Source organism: Sylvia atricapilla, chromosome 2, assembly GCF_009819655.1.
Source record: "Sylvia atricapilla isolate bSylAtr1 chromosome 2, bSylAtr1.pri, whole genome shotgun sequence".
NCBI classification, from domain to species: domain Eukaryota; kingdom Metazoa; phylum Chordata; class Aves; order Passeriformes; family Sylviidae; genus Sylvia; species Sylvia atricapilla.
Window position 1 is genome coordinate 76018120 of NC_089141.1, and position 21730 is coordinate 76039849.

Below are 21730 nucleotides of genomic sequence, written 5' to 3' on the forward strand. Positions count from 1 at the left end.
GATGGGGAATTAATTTCTCCATCAGCCTGTCCCTCCTCTTCCCTTGGAATGGTGAAGTGGTCAATGGGATGTATATTTAAAGACGAGAAAATTGGTATTTTAATTTCTGTCTCGACTTCGGTGACTCACTGGCTCTCCTCGTGCAAGCAGTTCCCCATCTGTAAAATGGATCCCCGGGTCCCCGTTTGCACGGATACGGAGCACGGGTAATTAATTAGTGTTTGCGCAGCCCTTTGAAAATGTTCAGACAGAAAGAAGGTGCTGGAAGGTGCTGCGGGTTGTCCTGGGGCTGAAGAGGCTCACCTCAGAGCCCTGCCGCTGTCAGAGCCCCTTGGGCCGAGGACGGGAGCAGAGGATCCAGAGAGCTGCTGGCTAATTCCTCCGCCGGAGATATTTTCCATTTTCTTCAGGAGAAAACAAATTGGAAAAGGAGTTATCGGTGTGCACGCCTCCCTCACCGCGTGTTGCCTTCTCCTTTCCCAGGAATAGCAACAGCTTCATTAGCAAGCTGACAAAAAAAAAAAAAAAAAAAAAAAAAAAAAAAAGAGAGAGAGAGAGAAAATAAAAGAAAAAAAAAAGAGGGAGAAAGAGAAGAACGAGAGTACTGAAATATTAATAACAGTAATAGTCCGGGTGACGGAGAGACACAACTCTCGTCTTTGCCTCATGCAGAAAGTTTCCTCTTTGAAGTCGTTGCTTCCCTCCTCACCCCGCCGGGAGGGAAGGGGGGAACAATTGTGGAGATCTAAAGCCAGCCAGGAATGCTGAGCTGATGGCTTTCCTGCCTGCCCCCTGCCCGCACCCCTGCACACATTCCTCTCTGCCCTTGCCCGCGCCTTGCCCGAATCCCAGCCTGACCCGTCCACATCTCTGCCCGCCCCTTCGCTACCCCCTCGCAGCGCCCTGCCTGCCGCAGCCCACACTGCTGCCTGCCGCTGTCCGCACCCGTGTCCCCACTCTGGCCCTCATCGCTGTCCCCATGCCGGCCCTGGCCCTGCCCGGATCCCGCCCGGCCGTGCCCGTCGGGGCGGGCGGCGCTGGCCGCAGTTCGCGGGGCGGCCGGTGGGTGTCGCCGCGGCCCCGCTTTCCGCGTGGCGTGGGCGCCGGGCCCGGGGAGGCGCGGGGGTCGCCCCGCAGCGGGCGGGGACCGGCCCACCCCACGGAGTGTCCGAAAAAGAGACATTTCCACGTAGACGCGTCGCCGTTTAAAAGCGTCGGTGGGTTTGGGTTTAGTTTTTTGGGTTTGATTTGGTTTGCTTTGGATTTTTACCGAGGGGGTTGTCGAGGTTTTTTTCCCCGCGTGGGGAGTTATTCCCGTCCCTGCTCCTGAGCGTGGCGGGCGCCCTCTGACTTGTGCTGCCAAAGCGGCTGCTCGGAAAGGGCGCGATTTCCATCACGCTGCTTTAGCAACTATGGAAATGCCACCGGTAACAGCGACAAAGGGAAATTTTCCACTTTCGAGGTGCAGGTGTGCAGGTGTCCGCTTGCCATCGGCAGCGAAGACAAGAAATATTTGTGTCTTGCTAAAGATCGTCAATGCACACGAGCAAGAACTTCCTGTCTGGCTTGGACCAGTGAGATAAATGGATATTTGGTCTTTTGCAAAATACACACGCTAACCATTTTTATCCCTTGGCGTTTCTTGTATATCTCACGGGCACACTTCTTTCTAGTCTAGGATTGTTTTCCTAGAGCATTGCTATTTCTCCCTCTTCTTTTCCTTATTAAAAAACCCAAACCAACAAAAAACCTCTAAGAAACCCAAAACAAAACAAAAAAACAATTTAAAAAGCCAACAAAAACAAACAACCCTTCCTAAAAAACCCCAGAACAAAAAAAACCAAACGAAACCAAAAAACCCCCACCCCAAACAAAACAAAACAAAAACCAAAAGAAAAATACTTTAAAACATTTCCCAATGTTATGGGCTATTCACATTTTGCAATGTATTCCCAGTAATTTGCAACTTTTGAAAGCCGGGCATTGTTCATCTCAATTTATTGAAATGCACAGATATGTTAAATAGGAAGGGAAAGAATCCCAACCCCAATGACTTCTGTTTGGCTGCATATGCAAAGAGAGGGCAGCTTGACTCTTCCCTCGGCGTTTGTTAGTCACATCCTCTTGGCCATTGTTTTGCTGTTTGTGCTGGGAATCCAATTTATTTAATGGCAAAGAGTCAGGGGTTGTTTCGTGGGTTTTTTTGTTTTTGTTTTTCTTATTCCACTCATCCTGAGAAAGAAAAAAAAAAAAATATATATATTTAAAAAATCAGCCGTGCCAAGGAGCAGCTCTTGAAGAGAGCTCTAGTTGCCTTGAGAGAGGGAGGAGGATCTCCTAAGTGACAGCATACAAAATATACAGCGTTATTACATTTCCTTAGTAATTTTTGGTTGTATATTTAATTTCTGAAGATCTTAAAACTCATCCTGTGGATAGGTGGTGAAAACTTGGCCATTATTTCAGACTCTGCTTTGCATGTATAATACTTCTTTCCTTTCTGTAAGCCTTAGGAGGTGGTCCTCTGGCTGCTGTAGGTTGTCTGTTTCTTGAAAATCTAAGTCCCCCAGAAAAACTGTTTATAGCAACAGGCCTGTTTCCAAAGTCAAGGGGGGAAGGAGGAGGCATCGCTTTCAAATTACCTTTTTTTTTTTTTTTTCTTTAGGGAAACAGAAACAAATAGGTTCCTTGTGAGAAAGGTGTGAGATGCCTAAATTGAGAAACTGTCCCATCTTTGAAAGCTCCCAAGTCCCAAAATTATTTTATTAGAAAGGACATCGAGGAACAGATTTCTGATGTTGTTATGGCAACAGAAATAGTTGGGTGGCAATGTGGGTATCCAGAACGTCATGATTGTAAGAAACCAGCAAAATAAGAAGTGTGTTGTATTTGGAAAAACAAATTGAACGATGGTGGCCAAGTCTTACACTTCTTTCATTCAGTGTAATCCCCATTTTCTTGTGTCCAGCCATGCCGACAGCGCCTTAACGAAGGTGCCAGCAAGTCATTACAGCCTTTATTGCCCTTAAATGCCACCTGAGATTTCAGTTTGTTATTTTTTGCCGTTGACATACTAGAAGGATGTTTCCTTACGCTTTATATTTACTCCTTCTTCAGTACCTCCAACTTTTTTTTCTTTCTTTCTTTCTTTTTGCTGCCTTTCTGTAGCGACACGTGCTCCAATCCCTTTTTGTCCCCACGCTCCCTACCTCGCCTGCCACAGGACCGTCGGCAATCCCCCTGTAAAAACAGCCGGACGTACTCCCCTTAAACCTCCGCGATATTAAAATTTCACCACCTCTTTCATTTCGCTTTAGCTGAGGGAGCCCTGAAACCGCAGCCCCGCATCCTCTAGTTTAGAAACAGTCAAAGTATTTGGGAAGATCGAGGGTCCCTACTGTAACACGCTTCAGGGACCTTTTGTACAGCAGCCGAATGGGATGAATTTGCCAAGTTTCAAATTTCAGGGGCAGGCAAGACATTTGTAAGTCGGTGATTTTGTTATTCTGTAAAAAGTTCTTTGATTTGGAGGCTGCTTTTTCTTTCTTCTTTTTTTTTTTTTTTTTTTTTTTTTTTCTTTCTTTTTCTCCCTCCCCCCCTTTTTTTTTTCTTTTATCTTACTTTTAATAAAAAGGAGATGGAGTGTGACATTAAGCAATTTTACAGCATTAGCAGCTTTGGGCTGTAAACAAAACCAAACGAATCCCGCTTACTTTCAGGCTCAGAAGTTTGCTGTCAGTCGGTCCTAAACTGGGGACTCGATCCTACGGGACGTTATTCAAGCAAAACACGGCTTGAAGTCTCGGAGAGTTGGGTCTGAGTAAGTACCCGGGAATCAGCCCCTCTGCCTGCTGGAAAAGAAAAGTGCTGGTTATCTCCTTTAAAGTTCTTTAAAATAATGCGGTCTTCATCCCAAAGCTTTTGATTTGCTTTCAGATTGCCTTGCTAAGGCAGCGTTCCTGATGCAAAAACTGGAGAGCAAAAGAGAAATTATTGATTTTTTGAGTAAGGCTGGGTTTTTTTCTTTTACATTTAAAACCATCTCCCCCTCCAAATAAAACAAACCAAAAAAGCCTTTTATCGAAGCATCTGATTTTAATTTGACGTGATTTTTGTTTCAAGGTTCCTTAAAAAATTAAAGCATATCCCATTCAATTATTTGAGCTTCAATTTTCAGCATTTTACAATGTAAGATTACTTGACATTATTTAATTGGACATGGGGGTGTAATACAGGAATTTCCGTTATGTGATGGATTAATTGTTTTCCTAATACTTTAAAGGCTGAGATCCAAACATTTTTCCATTCTATTGCAAAATTAACTGCAATAAATCTGTCAGACCCAATTATTCATTTAAAACATTCCTCACTGATTAAATCTGCACATTTGCCTGCGTGCAAGTGCGAGCAAGGGAGAGGAGGTGTGCGAGGAGGGGGGAGTCCAGGTTTATTCCCTCTCCTTCTCAAAACAGGAATGGTCTTAGAAACGAGTCCTTTAAATTTAACCTGGAAAATGTGAATAGCTGAATAGTCTAACGAGAGGATGAAGAATATGTGGATGCACGTCCCTGAGCCTCCCTGACATAGCTCCTCCTCGCTGCCAGGTCCGGACAGACAGAAGCATCACATTTGGATGTTTGATGCTGTTTCAAACGATCATATTTCACTTGTAGTGCGGCTGGGGTTCTTGATTTTTGTTTTGTTTCGTTTTGTTTTTTTCTTCAGTTTGTTGATGTTTTCAAAGTCTCTAAACAAAGTCAGATGTGTTAACAGTCTTATTAACAATGTTAAAATGGAATTAACAGCTTGTGGATACCTCTGGAGTACAATAGCATGTCAGCCTACCCTGCCCCCTTATAAATCGCGTCCCGCTGTCTTTCTTTTGTTTCGTGCCCAATCAGCAAACTAAAGTTTTGTTGAGACAGAAGGGCAGTTCAAGTGTTCCTGCTCCGGCGGAGGAGGAGCGGCGGTGGGCTTTCTCCTCGGCCCCGGCGAGGCCCCCATGTGAGCGAGCGAGCGGGGAGACGGAGCGACCCCCAAATCTGCAGGCAGGGCTTTGCTGACCCGCCTGCCTCCCTGACCTCTGCCGTCCGGTTTTGTCAGTTTAAAAGGCTTTGCCGAGGTTGTAGTTTACTTTTATGGGCCTTTCAGCGCGCCTACAAAAGCTTTTGTTTATTTTAGATGTAGCGCGGTTCAGATTTCTATTAATCTTCATATAACTTCGGTGGCTTTGCCTCTTCTGTAAGGATCCATCGCTGAAATGGTGCCGTGCCTGGTCCGAAGCAGCAACATCGGCTGGGTAATTACAGCGAGTTTGGGGACTTTCAGAAATAATTTGCCTCTGAGAGTGAAAATTAGCACCAACACATGCTGTTGTAACTCGATTTCACCATCATTTGGGTTCAGCGCTAAGGAATGATTTTTATTTTACCTTTTACTTGCTTGAGTTTTTACTTTTTTACAATAGAACTCTTCAGAAGTGTCAGCCAGCCGGTTTCAGCCTTCAGTGCAAAGTGAACATTTAATAAGATCTATTTTTTTTCATGTGGCTAGAATTACCTTGGGTTAATTTGCATTAAAAAAATGTAAAGCGAGAGGCATTCCCCATAAGGAAAACTCATAATTGTTTTCCTTTACGGTAATTATATTTTTACTCCTTTCCCCAAAGAATCTCTAAGTATTTACAATTCCTCCTAGAAGAGCAGAGTACTACCAGGCAGGCATGCATTTCAAGTCCTTTTATTGGTCAAGATACTGCAAGGCGCAGACAGGTTGCAGTTGACCCAATGCAAAACATTCTCAAGCCCAAAATCAAAAATGTAATCCCTTTTGTTGGGGTACTCAGGCCCCATGTGCCCTCAGCCAGTTCCACAGGCTGCCCCAGCTCTGGCAGCCCCACCCCACTCGGCTCCCTGGCCCCACAGCTGCCCCCTAGACAGTGTGCATGCCCCATGGAGATGCACCTGCCCTCCACAGTGCCCCAAAGCAGGCAGTCTCTGTGTCCGAAGGCTGCTCTCTGGAGCAGTAGTTTTGTCTCTGGCAACCCCTTGTACTGTGCCCTCTCTGAAGTAATTTGGCCAAGCTGGACTGTGCTCTTCCCTTGCTGTCCTTAGGATTCCCAGTGCTGGCTCCCACTGTGTCCCCACATGCATCCCACAGACCAAGGTGCTCTGCTTTTGCTTTCCATGTGGGTAGCAAAAGGATGCTTGATGTCTAGTGCTGGAGCTGCAGACTGCCTGGCCCTACTTGTCTCTTTCCCCTCCTGTGTGTGTTCATCTCAAACCCCAGCCTAAATCCCTGCTGCCCTCCCTTCCCTGCCCTTCAGTTTACACAGCTGTTCTGTAAACAGAGGAGATGATACCAAACGCAATGCAAATGAATTGGTAGCCTGTGGGCCATTTGATTCCACTCTGGTGCACATCAAGCATGGCTTGCCCACCACAACACATGAAAATGTTTACCCTTCCTGCAGATTGTGTCCTTGAGAAGGTGTGCAGTGATGAGGATCGAGTTCATTATTTTCTTAACTAACCAGTACAAAAACTGTCTCACAGGGAAACTTATACCAGTTTTGCACATATAAAACCTTATGTATAGTCTTAATAGATACAAAACAATATATATCTTTTTGTATATATCAAGAAAGAATCAGAGTGATAAAGACTAAATTATACAGGAATAAAATGTATCTTGTTAATAGTATAACATAATTTACTGTATTGTGAAATACCATATTTAATAGGCCATAAAATAATATCAGAGTACATAAAATAGACTTTTTTTCAGCTTATCTGAAGTGCTCTGGGCCTATTTTTGCACTCCAAGGGTTTTACGTCAAAAATCTCCGGAAAAAAGATGCATTTTCATCTTTTTTTGAAGCTGATGGAGCTAATAAAACTGATGAACAAAGAAAAATTCATAAGTATGTGCTAGCTTACTTAGAGAGAAAAAATGCCCATTTTTGGGAAGCAAATTCATTTTTGTGCGACATCTGCTGAAAGAGCAAACATGTCTTTTGTCCGACTCTTAGGAAATTCATAAATATTGTTTAGTGAGAAAATATTTGTTGTTGATTGTAATGGTGCATTACAAAAATTATGTTAGTACTTTGGGTCTTTTGTCATCTTGCAAAACCAGGGAATCTCAAAGTGTCTCAGATAAGCAGTGCTCCCAGGAAAGGTGCTTAGGAATGCCAGGGCAAGCTCTGCTGGTCACTCTCTACACACGGGTGCTGTGCTCGCCATCGGCCATTCCCATCACTGGGGCATGGCCTGCCCATCAGTTACTGTCCTTCTGTCTTTGTGGTGGTAAATTTCATTTATTTTAGTAGCAGACTGACAGCAATGGAGAAGCACAGAGTAGCAGGGCAGCCTTTGCTGGCTCACCTTCACAGGGCACCAAACTCAAGCATCAGAGGTGCTGAGACCTTCCCGTGGAATGACTTTGACAGACTGGTGCCTGCTGCCTGCTGCTTGCCAGCATCAGGCCCTGGTGTAATTTTGTTATACAGAAGCTTGGTCTCATGTGTGATTTTTTCCAGATTCCTTAATTTCTCTGATATGCAGAGATCATCTTCTTGCTAGACATCATCTGAAAGAAGATTTAAGAATAATCACATTTCCCCCTTCCTATTTCTATTCTTTATCATTAGTTGCAAATTCTTATTTTGTGGACTATAGCACAGTTTGTTGACTTTTAATGTGTGACAGTATTTTGTATATGGAGCTATGTGGAAACTCATTATTTGCATTGTCATCTTGATGAGCTATCAGTGATGCCCACAGGGGTTTGCATGAGTTTTCTGAAAGGAGACCCCCACAAACTACACAACAAATTTTCTAAAAAGGAAAGATAAGCAAATTTAGTGCCACTTACTTAAAAGCTATTTTAAATGACAGATTATATTATCTATTTGTTACCCATTTGGGTCCAGATAATTCTCATACAAAAGTGTACACTGGAAATTGCATCATAAGAACAGGGTCAAAGAAGTGCTACATTCTTGATCCAGAAGAATGTACCCACATATTCCATATTACAAATGCAAAAAGATCTACTGAAAGTAAATCTAGATACTGAAAAAAAAAAAAATCTTTCCAGGATTTAGTCTTTATACAAATGTCTCTATTTGAAAGAAGTTGAAATATCCTACAGTAGGACGCTACCTTTTATTGAAGTGTAAAACTATTAGCTAGTACTTTTTGTTCATATTTCCTGCTGGTATGTCTGCAGAGTCTCTTCCAGCTGTTGGAGGTAGGCAGGATGGGAAGAAGGACTCAGTTTTAGTGAAAAGTGGCTGTGCAAGAGAGGTGGCGGTCACTTGTTGTCTGGAGAAGAGGAGGCAGTCAAACCCCTTGGAGAAGCCCCTTCCCTAAGACCTCAGAAAAGACCCACAGATGTCCATGGAATTCTTTCCTTTGCCCTTAACAGTAGGAAAAGTGAGCATATGGCTTTAGGGGAGGAGGAGGGGGTATGGAATTGATGGGAGGCAGTTTTGGGTTTTTTCTTCCCTTGGGTGAGCTCCATACAGGTTGGACCAATGTGGGGGTCAGAGAAATGTGCCAAGGGCAGAAGCTGCTGAGGATAGAAAGTCCCATCTTTCCTGCAGAGTGAAAGAGGCACCTTGACACAGAGAGCACTGCCCTGAGCACTGGGCCACAGTGGTCCTTGAGAACCAGCCGTTGTCCATTTGATCACTTGCCTGGTGCTCAGCCGGGTGGAGGGTGGCACTTGGGCCAGACTCCCAGGGACTTCACCAGAGTATTCCTCATCTCTGTGCTTAAATCCACCTGGCTAAGTTTTTCTGAGGAAAATAGTGGTATTCATATTTGCTGTTCATCTGTCCTGGATGATTTCTTTATTTACCTTTCCCATGCCAGGCAAGATTTACTGAAGACATCCTGCAGGTTAACTAGTTGCAGGTGACTTTGTTTTATGTGGCTTTTACCCTTGCAGTGAGGTGGCCAGAGGGAGACGCAACTGAGGAGACTGCATTTCATCCACAGGCAGATCTGCCATGGGGCAGGTGCAGGTGAGCTGTGGCTTGGGAAAGAAAGGAGTTTGTGGGTGCCAGAATGGCACTTTGGCTTTCTCAACTCAGTGGAGGAGTCCGATCACATCAATTCTTTACTGTCACTTCATTTGTATGAAAACATACTTGTAGTAGGAATTGTTGTCTCACAATGTGTGATCTATATAGGTGTACCTCTTTGGAGATCTTTCCCTAGAGGTATAATTCTTTAATAATATATGTAAAAGGTACGAGATGCATTTTGAAGATGCAATGCTTTCAAGTCTATAGTCTTTCCAACTGCAAGACGATTTTTACATTGGAAACTTGAGAAAACCTTGTAAATGAGACTGCTGGTTTATTTATTTATTTGTTTCATTTCAGCTGAGACAGATGGGATTCTCGGATCATGCACTGTTAAGCCTTCCTTTGGAATTCGCGCCACTGTGGCCACAGAGCCCAGATGGTGCTTAAATCTGTCATTTTCTAACAACCTGACTTTCTTAATTTTATATCCAAACACATTGAGCATTCGAAGTGATTAATTACTGTCCAGATATGTCTGTGCTGCAGCAATTTACTCGCGTGTGCCAAAGATCATTTCGTTTTGGTGTAGGTACTTTGGTGAGGGCTGAGTGGGTGGTGAGAGACTCACCAACAGACGCTTCATGTTTCAGGTAGCAGCACAGTGCTCCTTGTATCATCCTCCCATGGCAGCAGCTTAGCAAAAAGTTTCTGTAAGAAAAAAGGAGTTTTTGTGTACATGGACATTCTACAGCTTCTCTGGGGAATTTTCACTATTGCAAGGAAGTTTCAGTCTCACCAAATCTTCTATTTCCCATCAAAAGGGAATTTTTTGTTTCCTGACACAGAACAACATTATTTTTTTCAAGATTTTAACTCCAGATGCTAGAGGCATGGCCAAAGTTATAATGGCCAGGTATTTAGAAGAGAAAGCTGAAGAGTCTTCATCAAGAAACAGACTTTGCTCCAGAGGGTTTTGTTTGGTTGTTTTGTAAAGTGATTATTTTTCTGGAGGAGTTTAAATATTATTTGCAAGTCTAACACTTGCATTAATTTTTGTGGTTGCAGCAGGCTGCCATCAATTTTTCAATTTTGGAAAAGGAGAGAAGAGCTGATGCTGCATGCTCCATGCAGCTTGAGCTTTACAGCAGACATCAATATAGCCTGTCAAAATCCTTGAACTTGTGCTCTTTTACTGATCACCATTAGGCAACCACCAGAAGGTTATTCTTGTATGTTATTGCATATTGTTTATTTAGTTGTGTGGTTTGGTGCAGGTGGAAGTGCAGTTTCAAAAAACCCAGAGAAGTGGGAGCTTCCTCCAGCCTCAAGTCAACCAGATTTTCTGGGACTTCCATCCCCTTTGTGAAGGAATTGTAGTGCTTGTGCTATGTTAAACACCAGCAAAGCAAATGTCTAACTCTTTCCATGCTGGGGGACACTGGTCAGAGTCAGGCTATGTCACTTCTTCCTGCAAGTCTTTATACTTTGCACTTCTTTAAGGTGTAGAAGTTTAGTTGTGATGAATTTGAGCTCTTCTGGGAAACCTGGGAAAAGAACTACTCCTCACAGTATTCATACACTTTAAAAGGAGAGTGGGAGTGTAGTCTCTCTGAGTGTTCCCAATTTGAAACATACCGTAGCTTCTCTTATTTAACCCACTGCTGTAGAAGGCTTTTGTTCCACAAGCAGATACATCTTGGAATAGACATTTCCCTTGTTACATTTCAGTTGAATTTAATTACCATTAGTAATTACTGACTGGCATCACTGTTGCAAAATTGGTAATTAATATTAAAAAGCTAATGTATGGGATTAAAAAAAGAAAGTTCTTCGGAGGAGGGAGGTTTCTCACCACCAAAGCTCAGTGCTGCATCATAGTGTTGCTTCAGGAGCGGTCAGCTTTACCTCTTTCATGTTCAAAATTTCCTCCCATCTTCTAACACAGTCTAGGAGGTCTTACAGTAATTATATGAAGTTGCAGCAATGATTTTTTTTTGGTGGTGGTTTATGATTTAATAAACCACACACACACACAAAAAAAAAAGAGAAGAGGCTCTGGTTTTTAGGAGGAGAGACTTATTGACTTTCTGGGCAAGAAGTTCAAGTTACTGTGTGTTTCCTTACTCTCTTACTGGTGAAGCAGGTATCCAGCATGACATTTTTCAGACAGGCTAAGGGTTAGAAAGGATTGTTTTCTGTCCTTTCTGGTTTGTATTATGCAGTGTACTGAGAGGTGCTTACAATGACACCTTCTATAGCACTCAAATATTTGGTTAAATTTTAATGTAAGTTATAAAGCTAAAGTTTATATAGAATGGACGGATAAACCCTTAACCTAACCCCACTATAAAAAAAAACTGCTCTGCATAATTAGTATTAAATTAGAATTATTCCGGTTAGTATTCCTTTTTTCCCTAAGTTTTTTCATTTTTATAAATAATTCTACTTCACAGCAACTCTATAAGCTGTAAATAACATCAAATTAATGAAATCAAATAAAATCAAATTAATTAAATCTTAAGTTTTTATTATGCAAACTGAGTGGTGTGGTGGCAACTTACTCTTCACTCAGACGGTTCAATTCTCTGCTCAGGTTGCTCCTGGGTGCCTAAGTTTCGGTAGCCCATCAAGTGCCTTTGCTAAGCATCAGCAGTCACTTTTGCACTTTCTAGGTGCCCCTAAAATGTAATAATTGTAGTTTCTTAGACAATGGAAATGTCAGGTTTGTGATTTTTTTCTCTCTTTTATTTGACAGAAACACAGGCAAATTTATATCTCTAGCTCAAATCCTATTTTGTCCCTCGTGTATAAGGAAAAATGCTTTAAGTTCCATGGGAAAATACTAATTTCCATTCCCTTTATTTGTAGGCAGATATAGAAAATCATGGTACTATAGAAGAAGTGTTACCAGGTGTGTATTTTTCAAATTTCTTCACAGAAATTTCAATCTGAAGGAAATTACTGCTGTTGACACAATAATATTGCATGTTTGGTTTTTATGCAGAGATAACTTGGAATATCTTTACACCATCTTCCTTAAATCTTGTTAGCCAAAGAGTGACCTAGCAGTGCCCACCACCTTCTGACGCTTCAAATGACTCCTCCTTGGAGTCCCCTCCTTGCTGTGTACCCCTCAGTAAATCCAGAGGTTTGATCTGACTGCTCAAAATTTACAAGTCTTTTAGAGAAGTAAAAGTTAAACCAGGTTATCTAATCAAAATTCCAAAACACTATAAAAGGTACGAAATTCTGCAGACCTTGGTTCCTATTCACCTTTGAAAAAGAGCCCACACCACAGACTCATACCATTATAGAATGCTTTGTGTTGGAAGGAACCTTAGTTCCATCTAGTTCCAACCCCCCTGCCATGGGCAGGTACACTGTCTGCTAGACCAGGCCCTGAACACTTCCAGGGATGGGGCATCCACAGCTTCTCTGGGCAACCTGTGCCACTGCCTTACCACTCTCACAGTAAAGAGTCATCAGATTCATCTTGTTTCAAATCTGTCAGCTTCTATCTTAGTTATTCAATGCTGAAGGACAATATTCCTAGAAAAATCAAAAAATGTTAGACTATGATGCCATTTTCACTAGTCCTCTGTCAGAGCACAATATAAAACTTTTATGGGAAAAAACTTCAAAACAATTTGCTTTTTTCTGGAGCATACTTTCGTCATGGGAACAAAACATGGCGAGGAAAAAGGGTACCCACCCTGCCTAGGGCTCCTCTCCACTTTCTCTGGGAGCACTTCTTCCCAACACCTCAAATGCTGGACTCTCCAGGATGCTGCTCTGATTGCAAAAAAAAAAAAAAAAAGCTGTGTTTCACAAGTGAGTCTTTTAAACCTTTTGCTAATGAGTTCCCAAGTGCTTTTTGGCCATAGATATTAAAGCGTGTGTGTTTGCGATTTCCCTGGCAAGCTGCCGTTCGTAAAAAGGATATAGTGTTTTCTTGGTCCTTTGCCCAAAGTAATTTTGCAAGGAACTGTAAGTGCATTTAGTACATGTCATTCATTGCAGAGAAGTCATTGTAATTGCATTTGATCACAATCAGTTTATGGCTCTTTTATCATGTTTTCATGTTGCATATCTACTCAAACATCATAGCAAAACTTAATGGCTACTGTTTTACTTCTGCATAAAACATTTTACGGCCTTTTTGTGCAGCAGACATTAGGTTTCAATCACCATTGCCCCATAGAGAGAGAAAAAAGTTGGATGAAGAACTATCAAAAGTCCTTAACTACATAAAATTTTATTTCAGGTCAACTTCCCATAAAAGATATTAAATGTATTTTGTGGTTTCTTCTGCACATTAACAATTTTAGAGGAGCTGCAATATTTTGGGGGAAGCAGTATGAAAGGGGGAAGTTAATTCACAGAAGATGTTTTATATTTGGGGTAGTTTTCCTTTGTAAAAGGATGGATTTGAATGTGGAAGGGGTGGCTGGAGAGTGCTGCTGGTGCATTCTTGAAGCAGCTTTAAAAGCTCACTGTTGCCTACACAAAATTCAGATTTCTGAAATTCTGCTGAGCCTTTTTAATCATGACTTTAAATTTTTCATGTTCCATTCATAAAACCCAGCACAGTTCTCGTACCTTAAATTATAGCTTTTGCTGCCTGAGTGCTGCTGAAGTTCCCAGCTGAAAAGTTTAATTAAAAGGGAAACTTTGACATGCTGCTGAGAAGATTAGTCCGCATTAGAATGGTGAGATAAAAGAAAATTTACTTCTAATCTAATTAACACCAATTAAAAGATGTAAAAGAATTTGCATCAGCCAATTGTTAATTATGCATCAATTTGCCTTTCCTGTGACGAAAAAAAAGCAGAACATGACCTGTTTTGTTTTAGGATACCTATAGTGTGATGATACTGCCACAGTCATTTTTCATGTGAATTGGCTAAGATGGTAACACTTGCTTTGCATCATCCTAGTGCTTTGCTTTGTGTTCAAGAATTTAACAGAAGGTTATTTCAGCTTAATTGGTCTGTTACTTGATAACTGTATGTAGGGATGATGGAAACAAAAAAAAAAAAATCCCAGTTTTACAGAAATCTATTACATGTATGTATATGCTTCTTCTCCTTTTATGTGATAGTTTGGATGTGAGAGGGGCATGCCTGTCTGCTTCAAAGTTTGCCTGTGTATTTACACATGCTTATCTTTATCTTGATTCACATTTTTAAGATTATAGCTGAGATTGTCTGGTAGTAAATATGGGCTTATTCCATGTGCCTTGACTATGCTTTTATGCAGGATGTAGTATTTTGGGAGAAGTGGTATGGCTAGTGAGCTTCTCAGTTTGCTTCCAGGTGGAAGGCTGAAGATATTTTATCACTGTATGGAAGGCTCTTTGCTGCATGCTTAAAATGTTCTTTTTTCTTTTTATGTGCATTTTTTTTTATTTACTTGTGTCTAGTTTTGCTTTTGCAGCTTTACTATTTAAACAAGATGTTGGGTTCAGTATGAAGAAAAGATCTAGAGAAGACTAGGGACTAGTGAGTAAATCCTGTGAGGAGCATCTGAGGGAGCTGGGCTTGTTTAGTCTGGAGAAATGGAGGCTCAGGGAAGCCTCTGCAACTGCCTAAAAGGAGGGTGTAGCCAGGTGGGGGTTGGCCTCTTCTCCCAGGCAGCAAGTGACTCCATGAGAGAAAGTGGCCTCAAGCTGCACTAGGGGAGGCTCAGGTTGAACATCATGAGGGATTTCTTCACAGAAAGCATTGTTAAACATTGGAGTGGACTGCCCATGGAGGTGGTGGAGTCACTATTCCTGGAGGTACTCAAGAAATGACTGAACATGGCACTCTATGGTCTAGTAGTTGACAAGGTGATGATCAGTTGAAGGTTAGACCTGATAATCTCAGAGGTCTTTTCCAACCTAAATGATTCTGTGATTATGTAATTCTGTGACTAAGCTGTTTACATTGTGTTAACTACTTTTATTTTTATTGAGGTTATGATATTACTATTTTTTATAAATATACCATTTTTTGGTAACACGACCAGACACATATTTAGTTTATGGCCTTGGTTGCTGCTTTTGTCACAGTAACCTGAAGATAAATTTAATACAAGTTTCATGAATTCATGTTTACTTTATTATCTTTCCTAATGCTTGTACTCAACTGTCTGTGCAGCTGATGGCGTAGATACAGTTTACCTTCAATGTGGCAGGCCTAATTGGGTTGTGAGAATGTCAAAGCTCTAAGCAGAAAGGTTGTGTATGTCCAGAAACCAGCTACAGAGGACAGCAGTGTGAGGGAGCAGTTATGTCAACCTGCTTTAGGAGAGACATATGGAAAGGGGATTTTATAATCACATTGTAAGTTGTGGGGACAAAAAAAGGACAGGGAACATGCCAAAGGAAATAGAAATATTTGTGTTACAGCATTGTTTGCAATCACATGGTATAGATTTGTAACAATGTCTTAATTAAGAATTTCCCTGAATTTGCTCATAATGTTCAAAACCATAAGTAATTCTTTACCACTGAAAAAATGTATCAAGTAACTCTTCTGCATGTCTTTGTGTTATGCCTTGCTGAGCTGTTCTTTACACTTTATATTGCCTTTTGTGAAAAGCATCACAAAGGTTCTTTCTAAAGAAAACAAACCAGGAGCTAGAACATTAAGAGTATATTATATATTTGACCAATCACTTTTATAAAGTCTGATCCAAGTCTTTAATCTGAGATCCTTGGAGAATGCTTTAGTTTTTAATATTTCTATGACCTTCTCCAGGGGACTGAAAAATTACTTTGAAGTAACAAAGTGGTGCATGGAGTTTTAGCAGTGTGATTCCCATTAAAGTCAGTAGGAGCCAGGTAGCTAAAACTCAACACAACTATGAAAACACACTCCTTGTGCAGTGTTAAGTAGTAAGGCAATTCTGTAACATGGCAGTGACATTTTACTGCATTTGCTGGCTTTATAGGTTCACTTAAGGATTGCATTTTTACTGAAGTTTTACTGTTCAGTGAAAATAATAAAAGAATATCCAAAAGCAGGTGTAGGCTATTCTAGTAAAAGGCACAGCTGTAGGGAAAAGCTGGCAAATTACCTATGTTTTTAATGTGAAATGGCAACATCCATTTTGCAAACTCTAGTTCATCACCTGCAGACTTGCCATAAGCATTTGTTTGAGGTGCCTGAAAATATTTTACATATTCTCAGCCCAGGGCCAAAATCAGCCCTTGGTGACCAATGGTGTTGGCAGGTGATGGGGACTTCTCATTTCAGCCATGCTCCTGCCCAAGGAGAGTGATGAACCAGTGCTTCCCAGAGGTACTGACAGCCAAAGCAACTATCCAGAAGAGAAGCCTGATCTCATTAATACAGTTTCTTTCTGAAATATCTCTACATTTGTTGAATATTTCTACAGAATAAGCATTCATTCAGTCTTTGAACCTCAGCAAAGGCAGGGCAGCTGGGGGGATTAGTGCCTTTCTTTTTCCCCCTCAAACTGTCAGGATGGTGGGAACCTCCAAGAGGACAATTTGTTTTCTATTCCATGTTATTTAATCTATGGACCAGGAAGACAAGGCTTTCTATGGACATTACAGCCATTTTCAAGACTTTCAACTGGAAATTCCAGTATTTAAATGGAAATTCCGGTATTCCAGTATTGTCCTGACGATTTGTGTTGGACAGATCTCAGGGAAGTCTGTCACCACATTTTAATCATTGTCACCAGTTTCCAGTAGTGTGGCTTTACTTTCAGTTCATGCACTAAGATTTTTAGTTTTGTTTGTCAAAGGTCTCCATATGTTGTATTTTGTATGTGCTCCCGATTATACTCCAAACCTGCCTGAATAAGTTTCATCCTGTATAAATCCTGTATGTATTATTTAGGGTTAACCATGATAGTCTGTCCTATGTTTTTTCTAGGAAAGGCAGCCCATGAAATCAGAGGTATTGGTTATTCTCATTAATAACCTTTTATCTCTTCTTGATTTGCAAGTACATAGCTTGATTCCAAATTAGAAAATCCAATTGCTCTGTGCAGTGCTGGTTTTTTCCCTCTGGAGCTATATTCAGAAATCCATAGGGTTGTACTACACCAAGGACCATTTAGAAATAATTGATAATACACCATAGTATTAACTATGCTTGAGAAATGAGAGTAATACAATATATAAGCAAAAGACAATTCCAAAACTTTCTGCTGAGGTTATCTTTTCTTTGTCCACGACCGTACAAGAAAAGCAACTGTCAAGCGGAGCTGGCAATCAGAGCTCCGTTCACCTCCTGAGACGTGGGCTTTGTCCGTGCTGAACTTTGTCCAGTCTGAAGCACCTGGAACCAGCACATCTCCTTAGAGCTTTCTGGTGTACAAAATCAAAACAGCCTCTAAGAGGTTACAGCACAATCAAGTTGTTAAGTGTCCATGAAGTTTAGTTTACACCAGTATGAGGCAAGAAATCAGTTGTTCTATACATCTTTCCTAAAAACAGAAAGGATTTAAAGCTTCCAAATCTTGCATTTCACAGTGGTGTTCAACAGCCATCCAGTCAGCCTTCTAACAACATCCCTACCAGGGCCTTCCATTCCCTCCTGATCAGGGAGAAGAGCTGTCTACCAGTGCTGCTGGCTGGCACGCGCTCCTTGGTGCAGTATTAGCTCACAGATGTTGCTTCTGAGAGAAGTCCTCCACGTTTCAGGAGATGAATGGAATACCTGATGAGGAGTATTGTCACAAAAGGTTGAGAAAATTAACTTATAGCTAGCTTATCTGTTTCATAGGAAGCACTGAAAAATCAAAATCAGTTACTCCAGAATCTTGGGACCTGAGTTCATCTCTGAGTGGCATAACAACAGCCTACAATACTCAAAAGATAAATCTAGCCATTAATACCTGACTACAGCTTCTTGATATAGCCATTGATATGCTGACATTTGCATTTTCACCCCAAAATTGTGAAATGTGCATAATGAATCAAATTACCTCAGTAATATTGCAATTTTTTATACGGCTGGGAAAGTGTATTTATAGTGTTCAAGTTATAGCATATCACGTTTTATAGCATCGAGTGTTTTGTAATTAACACCACCATTTCAGCTTTTCTCAAGCTGACTGAAAAATTTCAAGAATTAAAAAAACCATGGAAAGATAGCAGGTAGTGTCCATATGTCCTTAATTCCTAAATTTTTATTGTGTGGGTCTCAGTGCAGTTTACTGGGATCTCCTCTAGTGGTTTTTCATTGAGAAGTAGGTGTAATTAATCTCTAATATGGGCAGAGAGCTCCCAGAAGCTACAGACAACAGGATATAAAATGACCCAAAGCACAAATTGCAGAGACAAAAAATCTGTGTCAAAGTGGGGTCTTGCAACACTTCTTTTTTGAAACAGAACTCTGCATTTGACAGTCAGAGTGTTGATTTCCATCCATTTATATGAAATAGATTCTCTGAGCTTTCTTAAGGTTTTTTAAAATACCATCTCCAAACCTTCTGAAGAGGCCATAGTGATGAAATACTGACTTACAGCATAAGAACCAGGCACAAGGCCAAGGACTTGCTCAGTTTTCCTCCTCTGCTGTCCCATGCATGTTTATACTGACCTGTTGAGAAAGGTATATTGATATTTCTTGCTACACGACAATACAAAGTAACTCTTCTCATATGGTTAATACGAACTGATGTTTCTGTAATTTTATAACAACACAGTGTATGAGAGTGCATCTATATTTCCATGTTTAATTCAATGACTAGAAAAATCTTTGATTTGCAATACATAGCAAGCATTTGAAAAACAGAAGAAATAGTGGTATTGTTGCATTAGCTTGGTCGGCTTTTCAGGCTTGCAGATGTAAATAGCTTATGATTTTATTTAGTAGACTATTATTTTATCTTTAATTTCTCTTTAATTGAGAAATATTTTGAAGTATGCAGAGACTGAATTGAATTTTCATTACATACCTGGTCAAGGATCAGCCTAAATGATTCTTTAAGCACTTTGGAAAGAAAATACTCATTGAAGACTTGTTAAGTCGTGTGAGAATATGCATTAAATGCTTATCTCTCCTGTGGGTATGTAGGTATCAGCTACTTAGTTTACTGTGTGAGGTTTAATGCTTTTCTTCTAATTTCTAATGAACTTTACCACCAGACTACTTGATCATGACTAAGCCTATGAACAATGCAAATGGAATTGCCCCCTGATGGTGAGGAATGGGGCCCAGATGGCCTTTAAAAGGTGATAATTAGGAAATATAGCATATCTGAGTAGCTAGAAAGAGAGAAATTTGTTGAAGACAGTCAATCTGTTTGAAGCAATGGTCTTTCCTTTAATTATATAGATTTTCATTTAAATCTCCTTTAAAGTAAATTTTCCCAGAAAATTTTATTTGCAACTGGAAACTAGAAACCACTGATTCTGTTTCTCCCTGTTTTAAATTCTCTGTGTAATCTTTCTGTGTCGTGTTGTCCTCAAAATGTAGGTGACAGGCTGGCTGTGTGTGCTGTGGCAGTGTTTTTGGTTGTAGGTATTCTGCTGCAAAATGGCAGAAAAATGGGAAGCATCAGAGATACAGCTATTGGTATGTTGTAAAACATATGTATTACCAGAATTCAACTGTAAACTCTGCTGGATGAGGATTTACTTGCCTCTAGAATGATTTGTCAGAGTTTTGAGTGTTTCATTGCCTTTTGGGGGTTTCATAAAAGCTCAGATTTTTATTTCTCTATTTAACTTTATAACTTTATTAAAACACTGTCATTTGGAAATATATTGTTGCTTTATATTATGGCTTAGATGCTAATGAAATAGTACCACAGGTTGTTTAAGGCTTTCCATTGTAGCTCTCCCTTTACAGCTACCTTATGAAACAAGGTTTTATGTTGATTGTATTTGTTGTGAGAAAAATGCCTGTGGGGAAGGGACATCCATATTGCCAGCTTCTGGGAGGATGCTTCGGATGAAGGGGTTGAGTTCCCCATCAATCTGCTGCTATTCATTTCCTACATTCAGTAAACCCTGTCCCTGAGAGTGATGTGACTCAAGAACATATCAGAATTTCAGAGAACAGGTAAATAGATGTAAAGGGAGATACATATCACAGATGCTATTTTCTTTAACATACATACATCTTGACTTGAATTCAAGTGTTGAACTCAAGCCTGTGGTAAGTGTTGAGCAGTAAAATCTGTTTGGATGACCTGCTTGTCACAGACTTACATCATGATTCACCATGTCAGAAATAATTCTTCATTACAAAGGTTTAGAGCCTTGCAGATCATGTTTTGTCGCTGTGAGAGGGGACAGACTTTCTGACAAATTAGGGAAGGTGCTCCAGGAGGATTATTTTGTCTCGTACAATTTTTAATTCTGTCTCATATTTTGTGTTTTAGGAAACAGTACCATGTTCTGACCCTGTCACACTGAAATGGAAATACAGGGCTCAGCAGTCACTGTATTGCCTGGGCTCAAAAGTGCTCTGATCATCATTGCCTCTGTTACCCTCCCTTGTGATGTGTATTGTCCTTGATTTCTAAATGTATTTTCCTTGGCTTCTCCTAGGCTGAATTGGATCATTGAAAGGTCAAGTTTCTAGATCTTTATGTATCAGTGCATTATTGGTTCCTCTTCAGCTGGATCATCCTCTTGGTAGGAACCAAATTCTAGTGCTAAATAAAAGCCAGCCTGAGAAGAAAACCATAGGAAAATGGTTTCTCCATGATTTCTTTTGATTTTCTTATTTCCAAATCTAAGGTATTCTAGTGCATAGGATGATATCTACATTCAGTTATAATTTCTATGTCTGGAAGTCTTACTGCAGAAAGTAAAACTATTTCCATGACTTTGAATGCAATTGTTTGATGGTACAGGTAATATTAGATGGCAGTATTAATATGAAGTGCAATTAAAAACGTAGTCTTTGTTGCCAGTTTGCAATAGGTTAATCTGACATTGTTGAAGTAGATCCCTAAGTTGCCCCTGAGGCTGATAGTAGTTTGAGCTCCAAGATTATTTTTTTGAGAGTTTTGAAGCATGAAAGCAAAGTTTGTGAAATTCTCATTTTAGGAGAATTTCAAAACTATTAGCTATTACATGGAAAACAATGTCAATTATTAAGAATAGATCTGGCTGGCAGTATTAAAATTCAAATGAATATAGTTTTAGGAGACATGTAACTACTGAAGTGCCAAAAAAGTACCAGCTGTAAGCATGTGTGTGGGCAGAAACAGTAAATAAACACAACAAATTTTGTCCTCCCTACCCTATGTATCCCAGCATACTGTAAATAAAAGTATAATTTCAGCAAGACCTGTGGGATTCACAATTTGTCTGACCCAGGAGTGGTCCAGAGACAGACCCCACCAATCAGCATCCATATCTATAGCCAGATCCAGCGTGCAAGTGAGAGCAGTTGTGGTGAGAATTGCCTGTGGCCTTGCATAATTTAGATGATTTTGTGGGTGTTGGAATAGCGCTGCATATTTGGGTAAAAGCAGTTTAGCAAAGACACAAAAGAGGTTCTTGTTCTTCTTGAGTGTGAGTTTTCCACATGCCCAGCTTCATGTCCATCCGAAGCAAGCAGCACGGATGCTTTAACCCCCAACATCCAAGTGCATGGGGTTAAAGGTGTGTAAATGGAAAGCAAAGGAGACAGACGGCTGGTGTCTGCACCTAAGAAGCTGTTTGCCTGTTCATCAGTTCCAGAAGTGACTTTCCTTTTGACAAGTCATGTG

At 40.6% G+C, this 21730-nt stretch overlaps 1 protein-coding gene across 1 annotated transcript in view; it reads left to right on the top strand.

Annotated features, from left to right (window-relative positions):
* Positions 1-3752: 3752 nt before the first annotated feature.
* CLYBL (citramalyl-CoA lyase) overlaps positions 3753-21730 on the top strand; it is a gene marked incomplete at its 5' end in the record, with an annotated part of 132827 nt that continues 114849 nt past the window's right edge. The window contains one exon of the mRNA XM_066340477.1: positions 3753-3820. Coding sequence (XP_066196574.1) covers positions 3753-3820 — 68 coding nt within the window. The remainder of the gene's footprint in view (positions 3821-21730) is intronic.